Here is an 18,958-nt window from a genome sequence, read left to right on the forward strand (position 1 = left end):
CGGGGGATCCGCCGCTGCCGGGTGCTGCAGTGTCCGGGTCCGGCGCGGGCAGGGGCATGAACGGCTCGGCGAACCCGCTGCTGGACAAGGAGGAGCACGGGCTGCAGCTGGGGGAGAGCTTCGAGCGGCGGCCCAAGGCCTCCTTCCACACCATCCGCTGTGAGCCCCCCGCTCTCCCTGGGACCCACCGCCCTGCCCGGGATCCTGCACCTCCTGGGGACCCCCCGGCCTAGCCCGTTACTCCTCTACCGAAGGACACCCCCCGGCCCACAGCCCCTGCACTCCCCCCCCCGAGCCCGGGGACCCCCCTGTGCTGCACCCCCTTCAGCGGAGAGAGGAGGCGTCCAACCCTGTTCACTTTTCCAGGGACCCTCGTTACACTCCGTGCGCTGGGATCCCCCACTCCCTTCCCCCTGTATCGTCCTCCTCTCACCTGCCCGGCTCCCACCCAGCTACCCTTCCTGCCTCTGAGCCCTAGCCCCTAACTCTCCAATTGCCCCTACCACCCCAACCCCTCTCTGCCCATTCCTCACCAGCTCCTCCTTCCTAGGCTCTTATTATGTGGAGAGCAGTAACTTTCAATTGCAAATTTAGATGGGGGGAGGGAAATTAAAGTGAGGCTAGTTTGAAAGTAACTGTAAAAATTACGGGTGGGCGGGGAAGGGGGAAGTGAGTCTCTTACTGAGCGTCATATCAGATGACATAATTTAAACTTTATATTGTGAAAGATGCAGGGCTCTGGCCGAAAGTCTGAATAAGGGAGATCGCGCACACAGTTTCTTAAGATTTATTGAAATGTCCATCAAAATCCTTCAGTACACTGTAAAGAGTATGACATGACCTCCCCCATTCCCTCCAAGAGGGAGTCTCTGGCTCCAAATGAGTGATACTTGGCAACTCTGGAAGATGAGTTTTCTGACAGCCCTTCAAGCTTCCCTGCAGGGGGAAAAATGCCACTTTTGCTCCTTTTGCCTCTTATACAGTGGTAGCTAAAGGCCCCAGCCTTCCATGTGGGCAGGAAGGTCCACCTGAAAAGAAATAATATCTGCTGCAGGTTTGAGACAGAATGTTAGGAACCCTTAGGAAAGGGATAGATATAGAAAATATAAGGTCTCTATATACACCCATGGTACGCCCGCATCTTGAATACTGCATGCATATCTGTTCTCCCCATCTCAAAAAAGATATATGAGAATTGGAAAAGTTACAGAGAAGGGCATTAAAAATTATTAGGGGTTGGAACAGCTTCTGTATGAGGAGAGATTAAAAAGACTGGGACTTTTCAGCTTGGAAAAGAGATGTCTTAGAGGGAATATGATAAAATCTTGACTCGTGGAGAAAGTGAATAAGGAAATGTTATTTGTTCCTTTACATAACACAAGAACTAGAGGTCAGCCAATAAAATTAATAGGCAACAGGTTTAAAACAAACAAAAGGAAATACTTCTTCACACAATGCACAGTCAACCTGTGTAACTCATTGACAGAGGATGTTGTGAAGGCCAAAACTATAACAGGGTTAATAAAAGAACTAGATAATTTCATGGAGGATAGGTCCATCAATGGCCATTAGCCAGGATGGTCTGGGATATAATCCCATGCTCTGAGTGTCACTAGCCTTTGTTTGCCAGGAGCTGGGAGTGGATGACGGGATAGATCACTTCATGATTGCCTGTTCTGTTCATTCCTTCTGAAGCACCTGGCATTGGCCACTGTCAGAAGACAGGATATTGTGCTAGATGGACCATTGGTCTGACCAGTATGGCTGCTCTTATGAGGCCAAAGATTAAACTGGTGATTTGGTTATATGTGAGGCAGTATATAACCCAGCTAGCTCTTCATGGCTATATTGACTCTGCAGTTCTATAATAAGTCACTTTTCAGTAAAATGTGCTTGAGTCATATCAGTTTGCAAGTGTTGGCTAATAAGTGGGTGCCAATCACCCTTCTGACCAGAACAGTTCTTAAGTAAGGTCTAGACCTTACTTGGCTCTTCTAAAGAGCATTAAAAAAAAAATTCCCTCAAGATAGCAAGAATCTTCTAACTAGTATTTTCTAATACTATTTGCATTTGGTAATATATTAGGAGGTTGTTTTAATAGTGACCTCACTGTGCCTTTATCCTTGAACTTCATTCACAAGATACTGTTTTCTCTGCCCTCTCAGTATGAGTATCTTTAAAATTAATAGTTAAACATCACCTAAAGACTAAAACAATACCTAATATTATAACAGCATAATAATGTGAGAATTTATATAGTAGATGGGTTTGTATTAATGCAGCATATAGGGCTTTTCCATGTAATCTCAGGTCCAATCCTATAGCCCCCTTATTCATGTGATAAGGGTAACTGACTTCTTTAGGACCACTCACCTGAGTAAGGATTGCAGGAACAGCTCTCTGGTTTGAAAGATTCCATACTTCTCACTTAGAGCAATGTATGGCAATATTTGAGTCACAGCTATTTTCCCGAATACTCAAACTTGCATGTAAATCACGTTAAGAGACAATATCTGGAAGGACAAAGACAGTGGATCACATCTTCAGGGGAAATTACAGCGTAAAGTATTTAGAATGCAGTTGTACTCTGAAATGTCAGTCAATGATTGTACCTCTATGAGCTTCAGATCAGATGTATTTACTTTCCAGGCTAGAATTTTTTTTATAAATGCTGGGCCTGAAAATTTAACCTGGGATCAATTATACTGTTGGGTTTTTTTAGTATCCTGGACAATCCATGGAAAATGCTTCTAGGAAAACTTGACTTTGGTAAATAAAATCATGGACTATTTTTCAGGGTCATAAAATTAGTATAACCATTACAAAACTAACCAAGGGTATACACAAACCAGTAAACTTCCCAAGAGAAATCCAATTGTTGGCCAAATGTTTGCATGGCGTATCTTCATCTACCACTGACCCTAGGAAAGAAGCCTAGTATTGAAATCCTTTGTCAGTCACCCCAGCTCGTACCATTCCTATATGTATATGTAAGAGGGAGGTATGCCAGACTTGTAAATGAGGAGGCTCTGGTAAAGTGTCAGGCTCAGAACAAACAAACAAAATTATGTATGATACATGCACACATAGCATTTAATAAGAAATGAGGGTGGGCTAAGAGGCCTGCTCCCTTTTGGCTGCTAAACTAGATTAGGAAACCTTCTGCAGCTGCCCCTTGCTTGACCCAGCAAGTCCACACTGATACATTTGGGGAAACAATAACTAGTAATTGTTAACTCACAAAGTTACTCAGATGTAAGTGAGGGCACAACTTGGCCCTGCAATTAGAACTATTAATTCTTTTGGTAATGCATGAGATGGGGTTAAATCTAGTCGTACACTCACTTTCTCTGTCTGCTGTGTTGTCTCTGTAGTACTAGCAGAGTAAAAATCAGTTACATTTATTTTTATCATTAAACCCAGCAGGTATTACTCTTAGTGACGATGTTAAGAAGGTGCTATTTTTTGCAAACTTACTTTTCATAGTAGAACTTCATTTTAAATTTGCTCTAAGAAGTGGATGTTTTAACAACTAATACAATAATTAAGAGACGTCTTGGCAGTGAATATAACTGGACAGTTTTGTATGCTGCTTCTTAGCGTATGCGCAATGTGCCTCAGGTGGCATGTGACCAGGATTCATCACCGAATTTGTTTTACTAGTTGGATCATTAGCTTTCCCAGACTGGGTACTGCCGGGGAGTGCGATGTGAAGGTTGATCCATGCCCCCCTTTTTGTATGCTTAGACACTGGAATTGAGTGCCCACTTATGAAAATGTCATTATCCGCCATATTCATATCTGGTTCATGTTCTGATTTTACTTTTGCAGTTTTGTCTAAATCATGTCTGAACTTCATACATTCTGATCATCTGTTTTTGTCTCCTTTATGGCTCAGTAGTACGGTAGGATAATTAATAGAAAATATGTAAATGTATTAAGAAAAGTTACTGGAGATATTACTTTACACAGAGGTGCAAAGTACATTTTATTCAATCAAAGTAACCCCCTATAAACCAGGACTATCTTAGGGCTTTAAATTGCCTTAGGCATATTCTGATTGTCATGCTCCCACCCTCCGTCTGGGATGGCTTTGTCAGGGACCCCCTCTCCCATACAGATAGGGGCAATAGCATGCAGGCCTTCTCTCTGCTCCCCTCTCCCACCTGGAGAAGTAGAGGTAGAAGCAAGGGTGTATCTGCATGGGTAGGTGAGCTGGGCTCACTGTATTCTTCTGCTTCTGTCAGACAGAGAGTTCTGAGGTCATGATGGCAGGTCTCCTCACAAACCGCCCAGTCTTACAGTTAACAATCTGTTGAGATACGTGGAGCAGTTCACCACTTAGAGTCATAGAGTTTAAGGCCAGAAGGGATCACCAAGTCATCTAGTCTGACTCCTGTATAACACAGGCCACCAACACCCACTGACTAAACCCAAAAACTGAAATTAGACTAAAATAGTACAGCCCACAGGAGACTAGACTGTTATGTGCCACAGGCAGAGAAGAGGAGGGACTGAGATGTACCAGTGCCCAAGGCCCCCGCAAAGACAGGGAACTGAGTTTGTGAGAATAAACCCTGATAATCCTGGCAAGTGACCCGCTCTCACATGCTGTGTTGGCTGCTTGTTTCAGACTGTCTTCAGACTCAAATGTCACTGCATTGGTTATACCTGGGTTACATGTTGAAGCTTTTCCTTGACCAGAATAGCTAGAAACTTACTTTTTTTTTTAAATTGAAAGATTAAAATCTGAGGTAATCACATGATTTAAGGAGCGGGTATCCACAGAATTAGATCTGTTGTGCCTATGCATTAGTCCAGCTCTTCTTTAAATAGTAGCATTGGCCCACGTTTTACATTCCTTCTAATCAGAAATAAAGCAGGAGATGAGTTATCTCAGAAGAGAAACCATGGAGACTCTAGAAACAATTTAGTTGTGAAATGTATTTAATACCACTTATTTTCATCTTCAGATGATTTTAAGCCAGCCTCTATAGACACATCTTGTGAGGGGGAGCTCCAGGTTGGTAAAGGAGATGAAGTAACAATTACACTGCCACATATTCCAGTAAGTTTACTTTGTGTTATGATGCAAATTTACCTTTTGACTTCGTAGCAAATTCTCATTGTGTGGTTTTAGTATCTGCTAGCCAGGAACATTCTAGTGTAAATGGACTTAAATCTATCCTCTTCACCTTTGATCACAATGCTAAAACAAATGAGTCCACTGTTTGAGCAGCTTTTGCACTGTCTTTCTACTAGCATTTCAGTATATCATTCTGGGAGAGGGCTGTAAAATGGAATCTCTATAAAGTGTTATTTCTGTAAACGTCCAATCTACTTTGCTTACAATTAATCCTTCTTAGTACTCTTTGAAGTACAAGAAGACTTTTAATCCTGAGTGGGGCCCTACCTAACTTCCATCAGTTTTTAGTTCTGCATTTTAAGTATGGGAGTCTGATTATCCTTGACTCAGGTCAAGATCCAATTTTCAGAAGACTGAAGTTATGCCTTTGAAACAGCTCTTTCTGTTGCTGAAAGCTATACAAACAACATCCTGCACCCCATGTTTGCAGAAGCTTCCCCAGGATTCCTAGTCAGTTGCAATGAGGTTAAATCCAATCCCTCCACAAATTATATAGTAAAGATTTATTGTGCAAGGATGATGGACAAGTGACAGTAAAGAATATGGTTAAATGATTGTACATATTTCTGTTTTGATAATAAAGAGTTGAAACAAAACAAAAACTGCACCTGTGATCTGATACTGGATTTGTATATTAGCTGGAGAGCTAATGCTAATTACCAATCCAGCGTACGTGAATTTATAAACAACATAGATAGGCTTAGTATAGATAGGCAACAGTTTTCTGCCAGGTTGGAATCCAAATGGCAGATTCTCAGCTGAAAAAATTATGGATGAAGCTGATAATTTACACTGGAGAGGATCTGCTCCCAAGAAAGTTTTCTAAATAACGTTACCTTCTTCACTCTTATATGAAATGTTGCCTCAACTTAATCTATATAGTATACTAATCTTGTTGAAGTAATTCTGAGAGCAGATAGCAGCATAATTAATGCCAGTAGTGCTGACTTTTGAATCAGAATATTCCCTTTTGACTGGGAAGTGTATTGTTCCTATATTTTTGAAGTGGGTGAATAAGATTGTTTGTAGTGCATCCCCTTTCCAGATGCCTGTTCTGATAAGATTATTTTTAATGTACTATTTTATGAGAATGGACAGCTTTCAGCTTGACCTGTCTCTTCTATATTCTAGAGGGTTTTCCAGTTAACCAAACTGAACACTGTCAATATTGATTTGGAGCAACATATGCATAGTGGCTGCTTTCAATCTAGTTAAATGGACAATTCTCTGAAAAGGGATGGGATATATGATCTCAAAGCTTCCCTTTCTTGAAATGTTGATAAAACAATATAAGAGGGTTCACTGATCTTCTAGATCCTGCTTTATTTCTCATATTCCAACAAACAATTGCACTAGCTGCCTAATAATTGGATGGGATTCAGGTTCCAATTTGTCATTTGAAATTTTGCTATCCCTGACAGTACCACTGTTTGAAGGAGATTTTTTTGTGTCTCTTTCAGTGTGTGGACAGTTTCAGGGATTACGGGTGCTTTGTGGATGTAGTGGTTTAATATTTGATGGTCAAATAATTGTTGAGGAATTCTTTTTGTCTCTTGTTTTAGTTATGGGTTTCATCACAATCCTGTTAAACTTTAGCTCTTTCGCTCAGTGGGTTTTTTCTGGCCTTTGTAACAGAATAGTCTGTAACATAGCATTTTGGTTTCTGTTGCTTAGTATTTAGGCATTCCAAACTCTTACATACCTGCTTAATTTTAAGCATGTGAGAGGGACTGTTGATGTGCTTTATTGGATCTTCAGTTTCTTCTCTTTATTTCTCAGCAAAGATTATGCTCTTCTTTAAATTCCTTGCTTTCTACAGAATAGGGGATGGTTGGATATAAGTTTAGCACAATTTCCATTATATTTGTGCTTTATATGTTTGTCTAACTTCTCTTTATCTGTCAAGGATGACCAGGACTTAACTTTCAGCTTATTTTGTATTCTCTTCAATCCTTTTTTACTTTTCAATTTCTTAATGTAGTAATTTTGTAAATATCTGTGAAGGCATGACTATATGAGAATATGATCTTATCCAAATTGGAACTTGTCTTACTGTAACATCTCTGAAGAATCCAGATGTAGGCAGTCTGTATTGTTCCATAACCATTTTAGATTAATATGTGTACCCTATTTTTGATGGTGCGGAGAGTTTAAAATTTTAGTTTAAGCGTGAAGACATTATATTTTCTTTAGAAGAGGGGTGGGGGTGGAAGCTTGTACTTGTGCTTTTGCACACTGTCCTCAATTCAGGGTGCTTCCCAAGAACATGTGTAAAGATTGCTTTCTGTTCTCTGAATCAGGACTCTCTTCTTCAGTTGTAAGTAAGTACCATTCACCTTTCTCTGTAACTATACAGCTATTGTATGTATAAAATCTGAGTAGGTTTCACAGTAGAGAGTATACTTTTGTACACCCCTTACACTAAGCGCATCAATTTTTTGATTCACCCAATGTTAATTAGTATCATAGAGAACCCCCCAGATTGCTCCAGAATGTAGGTCTTCACGCAATAGGTTTGCCAAACAAACAAGCTGTATTTTTTTTTAAATCAGTTGTTGCTAATGTATAGCATGTGATATTTGCTTCATAACATAGAACAGAGGTGTTGTTTTTTATTTGCTGGATTAAATATAAAGGCAGTTTAAATGATGTATTGGGTACACGTACATTTCATCAGGTCACAGGTCCACTGAATGCGTAATTAGATTTATATTCAGTATCCAAACCCAGGATTTTCAAAGCTGGTAGAAGTATCAGGGAGGTTTCTGATATTTATCAGGTCAAACTAATAAAATGTAGTTGTTACCATGATGGAAAGTGGAACTGTAAATGATAGTAACCGAAGGGTAGATGTGTTTATCACTGCAAAGCCACATAAAATGATTAAAAGCATAATAATGAGTGAGGAAAAGTCTGACGTAATGCATATAAATGTATTCATCCCTTCTTGAAATGAACAAACACTTTCAATCTAAAGTAAATGATAATGTCTTGATATTAGGTCAGAAGCATGCATATATTCATTAGACTTATTGTGTATAAATGGCTTGTATAGTGTGGGTATAAGCAAATGAATGTGTGCTTTTTCTTTGACACCAGGGCTCAACTCCTCCAATGACTGTGTTCAAAGGAAATAAAAGACCATATCAGAAGGATTGTGTACTTATTATCAATCATGACACTGGGGAATATGTGCTGGAAAAACTTAGTAGTAGCATTCAAGTCAAGAAAACAAGGTAAAACTGGGGCACATACAGTTAATAAGATGAATTCTTGCTAGAGATTCATGTTAATAGGGTCACCTTTATCTATGGCTATGAGTTTTGTGAATTAGCAGTATTGTTTATTTACTGAGTTTCCTGGACTTTATGAGGACAATTATCCTGCCTAAATATGGAAATCTCCATTGTGTCTATGTAGCAGAGAGTAAAGAATTAGTAGATTCTCCGTTATTGAAAGGTGATAATTGTAACTCATGACTGAACAGTATTGATGGTATAAAAGTTTAGAAGCTGGTCAAAAGATTAGATGGCTTTCAATAATTTCTTTCTGAAGAAGATGGAAGTGGTAACCTGTCAAGTGGACGGTGAAGTTGCAAGTAATGGACCTAGAAACTTCCTGCGGAAGTCTAATTATATATAACAATTAGAGTGGGGGAACATGGCTGCATCAAGTTGATAAACAGAGCAAAAATCCAAACCCTTCATGGGCAAAGATTCTGAAAAAATGAATGCTGGAGAAATAAATAGCATTGTGGGTAATTGCCTAAAAACTGCTGAGATCAGAACTTCTGTCTGATCTGATAGCCATACCTCAGTACACAAATGACACTCTAGAAAGTGTTCAGATAAAATATCTTTCAGAGTAGTGCTAATATGTAAGTACCTGAAGTCTCTGAATCAAGTTCTTTTAGCAGTGGGGAATGCATATTAGTTGAGTTCTATGGAGCATGCCATTATTAAATATTTTTTAAAAACATGACACATTTAAAATAACCTGTATTACTGCAGCCGTAAAAACTTTGACTGAGAGCTCACAAAAACTTTACAGTGATGCAGGCTGGGACCAGGCTGGCAGCTAGATCAGAGATCTCCAAGAAACAAATCCAGGCTGTTGTACGTGCGGGTAGTGATTCAATAGTTGCCACACTTTCCTCTGAGTCAATGCCCTACAAGTGCATGAGCATGATGTTCCAAGGCACTGTGCTATTAGAGGTCATGTCATTCAGATGAGATGTAAAGCTGTTGTCATGATCACTTTGGTCTTTAAAGATCCCTTGGCACTCTTCACAAGAGAAGGGGTTTTAGTCTAAAATTCAAAGTGGAGTAATTACATTCTTCCCACGTAAATTCCTTCTGTAGTTTCAGGAGCATAAATCAATATTAGTAACAATTCTCTGCTCTTAGTAACTTTCATCTGATGAGGTACTGTATGTAATCAAAGAGGATACTTCCTGTTGTAAAATGCTGGGAGGCTTGCTGTGCATCTTCTGATAGTTAGCTGCATTTCAGTGATGGATGAAGTGATCCCTCTGTATTTCATGTCTAAATGTTTGTGAAGAGCTTTGGGATCATTCAGGATGAAAGGTGCTATGTAAATGTATTTTACTGTAGTTGCTGATTGTATTAAGAAGATGTTCTTTGCTAAATGAAAAACCTTTACTGCTATTTGAATAGAGAACAAGATATTGCTAAACCTCACATGGTTCTGGAGCACAGTTAGTAAGGACCTCACTCTACAGTCACTTTACAGCATGCTTCCCATGGAAGTCAGTGGTGATGCTGAGTGCCAAAGCAGTGTAGGTTTTGAGCAGTATTATATTAAAAATCCATAATTCACTGTATAGCTTTACAGGATGCAAAGTAAATTTGTATTCAGTCTAAACTCATTAAATATATATGAATACAGATCTTACTGGAACAAATGAACACAGCTCTATGGCACCACTGACTGTTTTTTTGTGTTGTTTCAGGGCTGAGGGCAGCAGTAAGATCCAGGCACGAATAGAACAGCAGGCTGCCCGAGCCTCCCAGCCTTCCTCACAGTTCAAAGCCCCATCCAAGCCAGCAGCTGGGCCCAAAACCTCCCCTTTGAAAGACAACCCTTCACCTGAACCTCAGCTGGATGACATTAAGAGAGGTAAAGAAGGGTTTGTTTTTTTAAATCTGTTTTATAATTGTTCATTTACAAAGATACATAAGAACTTCAAAGCATTAAAGGCTGGTACATGACTGCTGATTTATAGTCTATGTATCTCATTTTAAGGATTCTTAGTGAATTATTTATTTTCTTCTGTCAACGTAGTCATCCAAACTGTCCCCATCTCTCTGCATGTGAGCATCCCTTTTTTGCTGATAATTTAATCTCTTTCAGACTCTTTCTCCATAAAAATAACATTAACTCAAAAGATGCACATCATCACAGTTGGCTGGAACAGGAATTGGCTGGCTATCTCATCCAGCAGAAAGGCTTCAGGTGTGAGATCCATCAAATAATTGGATAGGGATCAAATTTGCACAATATGGACCACACTGCTATGTAGTTGCTATATTTATTATGCAGGTATCTTGGGAGGGAAAGAAGGATTGAGTGCCTAAATTAAATAAATCTCCTACTTAAGCAGCAGCATCAGGCTCCTAATCTCAGTGTTTCTGTATCTGTGCCCAAAAGTTAGGCCTATTGGGGCTTGATGCACAGAATCTCTGCCCAAATCCCTTCCACCTGGGTTGTGCACTCCATGGGTATATTGTGGACAATGCAGTTGAAGCGAGGAACTTTCTTTTTTGTTTAATTTATATTTTACTGAAAAGCCAGGTACTTTCTAGGCATATGTTGTATATTAAGACCATATTGTTCCTTTCTCCACTTCTGGTGTTTCCTTTGCATTGTCTTTTCCCTCTGGTCCATACAGCTAGTTTTCTTATGGGCTCAGCCTACGTTAATTATCCTATATTATTCAGCAAGATTTTCTTCAACTTATACTAGTCACTTTATGACATTTTTACTTTTAAAAAATCTGAATGTTGGTTGTAGGAGCAGATTATATTCACTCCTGCGCAGTTTCTAATGCACTGAACACCAGGATGTTGATTGAAAGACCATGTTGAAGTCTGAGGGTTTGTTAGTTGCAATTCCTGTCCTTTCTCACTGTATTTATATCTAATTTTTTATTTTGAAAATTCTTCAAATACAAAAAACCAACCAAACAAGCAGACTACAGGGAAATACATGAAGTTAGTAATCGAATTATCTGGTATGGTTCTTATTATACAGTTTAGAAAACAAATATTAGTTGAACCAGGTATGTACTACAGAGTTCTGTTGGCATAGCTGTGAGGAGGTGTGACCCTTGACTGACATAGCTGTGCTGGTAGAAGCCCCTACTGTAGACAGTTACACCAGCCAAATGGCACTTTTACCAGTATAGCTTGTTTTCACTCCGTGAGGGTGCAGGGTGTGGGTGTGTCAAAGATTTAATTATTCTGGTACAAACTGCAGCTTTCCAGTATAGCTGCATCCACACTAGGAGTGCTTTGCCAGTATAGTCTTATACCAGTAAAGTGCTCCTAGTGTAAACATAGCCTTAAATAATCATCGGACACCTTTTCAAAAAGGTATACAGCAGTGACTAAAGGTCATATTGTTGCAGTAAAAATTACATATTTGTCTGGTCTGACGGTTACTCCAGAGAGAGTCTTCATATTCTAAAATCAGAAGACCTGTTGTACAAAAGTGTGAATGTCCTGGCTGTCTGATAACTTCTCCAGCATCTGAATGTCCCATATTGTAGAGAACTTCAAAGTACCATCTGGGAGATCAGTTGTATTTCACAGAGAGTATCTACCCTTCACATAAAGTTCTAATAGAGAGTATGGATCCATCAACAGTTTAGTTCTTGCCCACAGAATAATTGTGCTTCTATAGCTTTTCTAAACATTCCTCAGTCTTTTCTTTACATAAGCTTCTAACAATGGAGAACTAGAGTACCAACACTTTGACACGTCTTATAATTCTGAGAACCTGTGAAGGGAAAGCACAATTAAAAGCCATTTGGACACAACGAAGATGAACAATACAAGTCAACTAGATCCAGGAAACAGTCTTCAGTCCTTGGGACTCCTGTATTTCTTCTTTACTCCTAAAGAGTTTTAAAGTTAAAGGATTTTTTTTCTCTTATTGTTTCATGCCATCTCCTTCTTGGTCATTGAAATACATACTTTGTACAGAAGAAAAGTAAAGCATACTGGGTGAGGTTCTCTGCTGTGCCTCTAACAGGTGCAGCACAGAACTCTCAAGTCGTAGGGGGCTGGATCTAAAGTGGCTTTGCACCCTCCTGATCCTAAGATGCTCCAGGGGCTGGGATGCCTCTGGTGTTACTAACACAGCTCTGGGATCCTCTCTAAGTTCCAGCAACCACCCCAGGCTGCCCCGTGGGCTGCTGTGCTGCCCAGAATTTTCACAGCATACTGTGGCCCCACACTTGACATGCCTGTCCCTCTGTGGCATATGTGAGGGTCTTTGTGAGGCATCTTTAGAGCTGACTTTGCAGAGCTAGCAGTAGGGGAATCCTTTACCTATTAGTTATGGGGAGGTTTGGCCCTCTTTATGCCCCTGCAGCCCTTTTGCACAGCATCAAGGGGCCAGAGTGCAGGTGAGGATTTCATGCATTATGAATACTTATCTGCACCTTATCACATGTCACTGTGCAATGAGAATGAATGATCATATTGTGGTATGTGCAGGAAAAAATTGTTGACATATTTATATAGCATACTTAATCACAACAGATGCATTTTTAATAATGTTGACATAATGTAGGTATACAGTATCTGGAAAAAGTACAAGTTTTCCAGTGTTGCTGGAAAACTATGAATTTAGTGCTTAAAACGTGCTCTAAAGTACAGTTGTACTTTGAAAAATAACTTTAAAGATGACATAATATAATTGCATATTTGTTGTCTCTTGTGGACTTGTAAATCAAATTTGCGGAATTTCAATGTAAAACATTTATTTTTTTTCAATCCGCTTTCTCTGTAAATTCAGCCTGTCAAAATCAAGTTGTTTACTTCTGTCTAATGTGCTATGGGACTTATGGCCTCATAATGCCAAATGCTGAGCACCTACAACTCCCATTGGCTTTAGTTGGAGTTCTAGATGCTCAGTGCTTCTCAGGGCCAGGGACTTCTAGATAAGAATTTTGTTGAAGGTGCATGAAACAGAATAAAATCCAATGCATCTACTGACAGCAGAGAAAAGGAGCAAAAAAGCCCTGTTCTTAGTTACTGAAGTAACTAAGTAGATTTGATTTATTAGTAGTATTTATTATTGTAGCACCTAGGAGCCCTGGTTATGGGCCAGGACCCCGTTATGCTAGTCACTGATTTGTTGACAAAGGAGCCAGTGATTTCCTGAGTATAATTTTATTTTAATGCAGAAAAAGCTAAGAACGTTTTTGTTTCACTTATTCTTTTAAGTAAATTGCTACGGTTGAGAAATCAAATGCACAATACTCAAAAGTTATGGTTCCCTCAACAATATCAACTTTGCCAGATGTAGTGCATTCATTAAGGTATGTATTTAACATATGCTACATAGAGAGGTTTTTTAACATTAACTTTTGCATTTCCTGACTCTTGTGACCTTTTCAACCTCAATATTGCATTAACATGGTTTGTTTGTTTGATCTTAAGGAACGAAAAGTATGCTGATAAGCATTTGACTTTTCACAGTTAAACGCAGCATATAGGCTATGCAATGTAATCATCACACATTTAAAAAAAAAAGTAAAGGCACCAGAACATTAAATCATCCATACTAATGACTGCACTAAAGAATGCCTTGATAAAGCAACAGAGCAGACAAGCAGGAAAATACAAATTGTGACATAAATAAAGCAGATTTGTTTTTCCTTTTGGACCTCATCTTGTGGTTGACTCAACCACCATCTTTGACAGACTGAAGTAACTGGAATTCAGTAGGGCTTCCTAAAAGTCCTGTGGAAACTCTGCATGATACATTTTTAATGATATAAGAGCAGTTGTGACATCAGCAAAGACAACATTTTCTTGTCTGCACAGATGAACAATTTAAAATATTGGGTGCATGGAGCTGAGAGACGAGACTAGAGATAGCTGAAAGGAAACTGCAAGTCCAAGAAGTAGCAATTGATTAGAAAAAAAGCCCCAATTGAGCCACTTATCTCCCTTCCTAAGTGCTCTCTGTTGCTGCTGCTAACACCTCCAACTTCCCAGCCCTGTCCCCCAGGCTCACAATCTTGATGTCATTTTCTTGCTCTCCTTCACCGCACACATCAAGGTTGGCAACAAATCTTGCCACTGTTTTCTCCAGGATGTCTTTCTTTCCACTCCTGATGGCTAAAACACATCTCCATGCTCTGATCATTCACTGCCTTGTCTAATGTCCTCCTCACTCACCTGCCAGGCACCCATATTGCTCCCCTTCATTCCATCCTAAACACAGCAGCCAAAACTATCTTCCTTGCCCATCAGATCATGTCACTTCTCTCTCTGAATTATTCTATTGGCTCCCCCTTGCCCACCATATCCAGTTCAAACTTCCCATACAACCTCCTCTCCAGCCTTCATCTTTACTGAATACTGTCTTGTTGCATACCTCCTATCCTCTTCCTTCCACCAGTGTTGCCAATCTCTACTCCTCTTTCATTAACGTCTTCCTCTCCCTTCTATCATCTTCACACCATCTTCCATGCTGCCTCCTTCTGACCCTAAGAGCCTCTTTATGCCACCCACCATGCTGTTGTCAGAATATGTAGCCAAACGATATCTTGTAAGATATATGTAAAAACTCTTGACACGGTGGTCGTTAATATTATTGCATAATGTATGTATGGTTAGTGTATAAATAATTATGTCTGTGCTGGAAATATATTCCTAAAATATGTTCAGATCAAGCAATCTGAGTAGAGCAAATAAACAAGTTTTTTGTAGACAAAGGAATGTTGTTTTGCCAGTTTGCCTGGGTCTCCGATGTAAATTGAGCCAGGTGAGGACAGAGTACATTTACATGTATGGTAAACAAACTGATTAAGCCAGTCAAAAAAAACAAATTGATTAGAGGATGAGGAAGACAGGATGGCATCTACACAGCAGCAGAGGACAGGAACTGTGTCTGGGTTTAATTTTCAAAGAATACATTTCAAAGGCTTACTGGACTAGAAAAAGAAGGGGAGAGAACCCCTTTTTTTATCCAGCTCTTAGGGAACAAAGGGGACAACAAGCTCTGATTCTGTGAACATTGGCGCTCCTGCCAGGAAGGACTGGAGATGTTGTAAGTGAGAGAGCTGTTTAGGCAAAGGCTTCACTAGCTAGAATTAATTTTTAGGTACTAGAAAGCATGTTTTATTTTGTTTGTTTGTAACCATTTTCTATTATCTCTGCTTAGTATCACTTAACTATCTGTTCTTTGTTCATAAACTTATTCCTAGTTTTACTGTAAACCATCTCAGTGCTGTTCTATTGAAGTATAGAGCGAGTCCTCAGCTAACCTAACAAGCTGGTGTGCGTACTGTCTCTTTCGAGATAGCACACTTAACAATTTCTGAGAGTATCCAGTCAGAGGGACTGGACTACAGAGAGATGTCTCTGGAGAACTCAGGAACAGGGGTTCACTGATTTGTTACCTGCAAGAGAAGGTTAAGACTGGCAGAATCTCAAGGAATTTGCTGGCGAAGCGGACAGACTGGGTGTCAGGAAGCTCACACGTAGTCTCATCTCAAAAGCTCTCCCTTGCTAAGACAGAGGGTAACAGTGGCTTATGGTTCTGTGCTGCCCTGAGAAGAGCACCACACTCCTATGTTGGAGGGCCCTCCCAGTCTCAGTCTGCCAGGTCATCCCAACTTCTCATTCATATCTTCCACATATGATTCGCTTCCTCCACAAGGCTTATAAACAAGGAAATGGGTGGAAACCCCTTCCTCTAGTTCTCTCAGTGCATCTTTTCTGTCCATTAGATTCTCAGCTCTTTGAGGCATAGACTGTGAATATTTGCACCATGTACATTTTTAGTGCTCAGTGAGTAGTTATAATTATCAACTCCATTGATCCAAAGTATCACTTGAGGCATGTGGAAAATTTACCAAATCAAGCTAAGGCAAAAGATAGTCACATCTGTGGGATTTCCATTTTCCATTGTGCTTAGTTTCCCCAAGTTGCTTAGTTTAGACATTGAGAGATCCTCTAAGCCTGAAAGTTGTTATGGGATTCTAGAAACACGCAGTTTGGGAATAAATTGAGAACCCAGACTTGGGAGTGTTCCTTGTCCATTTCTCAGACTCCAGCATGAAATAAAATTCTAAAAGCTGCAAGACTAAGTGGGGAGGAAAATAAGAGAGAAAGAAATCACTTTTGAAAGATATATTACTCCTGCCATTGACCCAGTCATGTAAATCCAACAGAAACAGATGACAGATTTTTTTTAAATCTAAAAGATTGAACAGAAATGGCTGTCTTGCAAACAGATGAACTGTAGGTAACATACCAGTATGTTTTGCCTCAGCAGCCAAATTGCAAAAACAACCTCATTTCCTCAAGAAGTACAACTTGATTTAGACACTCTATTGCTCTATTGTATAGGTATAATATTGTTTTCCTTAATTCCAGTTGAATGTAGCTGACTTAGAAATTGAAAGGTAGCAAATTTAAAATTGAAAAAAGAAACTTTAAGCCAGTGCATAATTACCCAATGGATTTCATTGCCAAAATACAGTGGAGGCTGAGAGCTTAGCAGGGTTCTTTAGTCTTATTTCCTGACCCTGTAGGGCTGTTGTATCATCGGGCATCTGGAACCCTCTCCTTTCCAATCAGATACAGTATTTAGCCTTAATCCTGAAACGTTCGAGATCATGAACTTTAATGTCATGGCATTTTTATGTATAGAAAAGATCTGTTCAAGGTCATTTTGGAGATACTTTACACACAAAGGATGGTCTTGTGATTCAAACACTAGAGTAGGACTCAGGAAATTTGGGTTCAAACTCTGTTTCTGCTACAGTATTCCTATGTAACCTTGGACAAGACACTTAAATTTTTCTGTGCCTTAGGTCGCCATCTGTAAAATGGGGATAATACCTGATTTCTCCCACTCTTTGTATTAGACTGTAAGTTCTTTAAGACAAGAACTCATTTCTTAGCTTGTGTATGTACAATGTCCAGCACAATGAGGCTTGAACTCTGAAGATTTTGGGTGCTTTCATAATATAAATAATGCTAGCTTTATTATTTCTCTCCCTCTGATCCCTATACCTTTGGACTTATGGTAAGTAGATGCTTAATGTTATTGGTGGAGGGATACAAGTTGTAATCCCCACAAAATGTTCAAAAAATCCTTCCAATAGTTTTTTAGTAACATGGAATATTCAAATATACAACAATGGTGTGATTTGGGATGACTTATCTAAATCCTTGGTAAGTAATGTGACTATTCCAAACTCTTGCTGATATAACTTTCATATTACCATTGGAACCACCAAGAAGGGTGCATGGCAAATCTAAAGAACTTCATAACTTTATTGTTGTATTCCCCTTCTTTCCTAATTGTAACTGTCACTTGTTGCATCAGATACCATTTTCAAATGAGCCTAAATCCCACAGGTTTTTCTATGGAACTTAGGCTCCTAAGTCACTGGGTACTTTTGAAATTTGTACCCATTGTGTCAACTGTTATACCCTGATCCCAAATCATTTACATTTGATGCCTGTTTTGTCTGTAAAGTGCCTGGCACATTGAGCACTCAGTAAATGAATAATACAGTAAGGAATGGTTTTAAAAATAGAAAACATATAAAGTGGTAGTGAAAGAAATGAAGTTTAGAGAAGCAGTGATTATTACCTCTTCTCTAGATTCAGCTGCAGCACTTAGCTGTATGTATCTTTTGTATGTATCTTTTGTTTTCCGCCCCCAATTCTCTCCTTTTGATTTGATTTTAGACTTGTTCATTGTGCTTGGTAAATTAAACTTGACAAAACTGTTGCATTTTAACATTCCCTTCCTGAAATTCACAGAGGCCTGTAAATGTTTTGACCCAACAAATGTCATCTTATTCCAGAGCTAAGAGCAGAGGTTGAAATTATTGAACAGATGAGTAGCAGCAGTGGTAGCAGCTCATCGGACTCTGAGAGCTCTTCTGGGAGTGATGATGAAAGCTCTAGCAGTGACGGGGAAGAGGCTGCACGCATTTCCCCCTCTCAGCCACCACACCAGCAGTACAACAACAGAAATGCTGTTGCTAATGGTACCAGCAGGCCACAAGGAAGCAATCAGCTAATGAACACTCTCAGTAAGTAAAGTTTTGTGTGTTGTTGCTGTGGGAACCTGTGTGATGCCACCAAAAGGCATAGTTTTTCTAAGCAGGTTTAGATACCGCTGTAGAATATAGTTTACCAAATAGTTATCTCAAGCAGTTGCATGCATGCAGGTTGAAATATGTGAAAGGGAGCCCTTATAACAAAAAGCTCTCATTTATTTGAAGGTATAGAGCAAGGGTGGGCAAACTATGGCCCATGGGCCAGATCCGGCCCGTCAGGGCTTTGGATCTGGCCCGCGGGATTGCCATCCCTGTGGCACCACGGGCCCCACGCCACTCCCGGAAGCGGCCAGAACCATGTTCCTCTGGCCTGGGGGAGGGGGGTGGAGCAGAGGTCTCCGCGTGCTGCCCTCACCTGCAGGCACCACTCCCTGCAGCTCCTGTGGCTGGGAACGGGAAACCACGGCCAATGGGAGCTTCGGGGGAGGTACCCACAGGCGAGGGCAGCGCACGGAGCCCTCTGCCCCCCC

At 40.0% G+C, this 18,958-nt stretch overlaps 1 protein-coding gene across 1 annotated transcript; it reads left to right on the plus strand.

Annotated features, from left to right (window-relative positions):
• The first annotated feature begins 7 nt into the window (after positions 1-7).
• Positions 8-18,469, plus strand: EAF1 (ELL associated factor 1). Its single transcript, XM_026649349.1, has 5 exons — positions 8-159; positions 4,974-5,068; positions 8,246-8,382; positions 10,119-10,285; positions 18,231-18,469. Exons 1-5 carry the CDS (start codon positions 57-59, stop codon positions 18,467-18,469), a joined length of 741 nt encoding a protein of 246 aa, XP_026505134.1. The 5' UTR covers positions 8-56.
• The last annotated feature ends 489 nt before the right edge of the window (positions 18,470-18,958 follow it).

This window comes from Terrapene carolina, unplaced genomic scaffold (genome assembly GCF_002925995.2).
Source record: "Terrapene carolina triunguis isolate 2854851 unplaced genomic scaffold, T_m_triunguis-2.0 Scaffold84, whole genome shotgun sequence".
NCBI lineage: Eukaryota > Metazoa > Chordata > Testudines > Emydidae > Terrapene > Terrapene triunguis.

What these genes read in the sequence shown, in the direction of transcription:
- EAF1 (XM_026649349.1), top strand. Translation starts at nt 57, where the DNA reads ATGAACGGCTCGGCGAACCCGCTGCTGGACAAGGAGGAGCACGGGCTG. An exon ending in CTCCTTCCACACCATCCGCT is followed by an intron (nt 160 to 4,973) that starts GTGAGCCCCCCG and finishes TTTCATCTTCAG; the next exon opens with ATGATTTTAAGCCAGCCTCT. An exon ending in TTACACTGCCACATATTCCA is followed by an intron (nt 5,069 to 8,245) that starts GTAAGTTTACTT and finishes CTTTGACACCAG; the next exon opens with GGCTCAACTCCTCCAATGAC.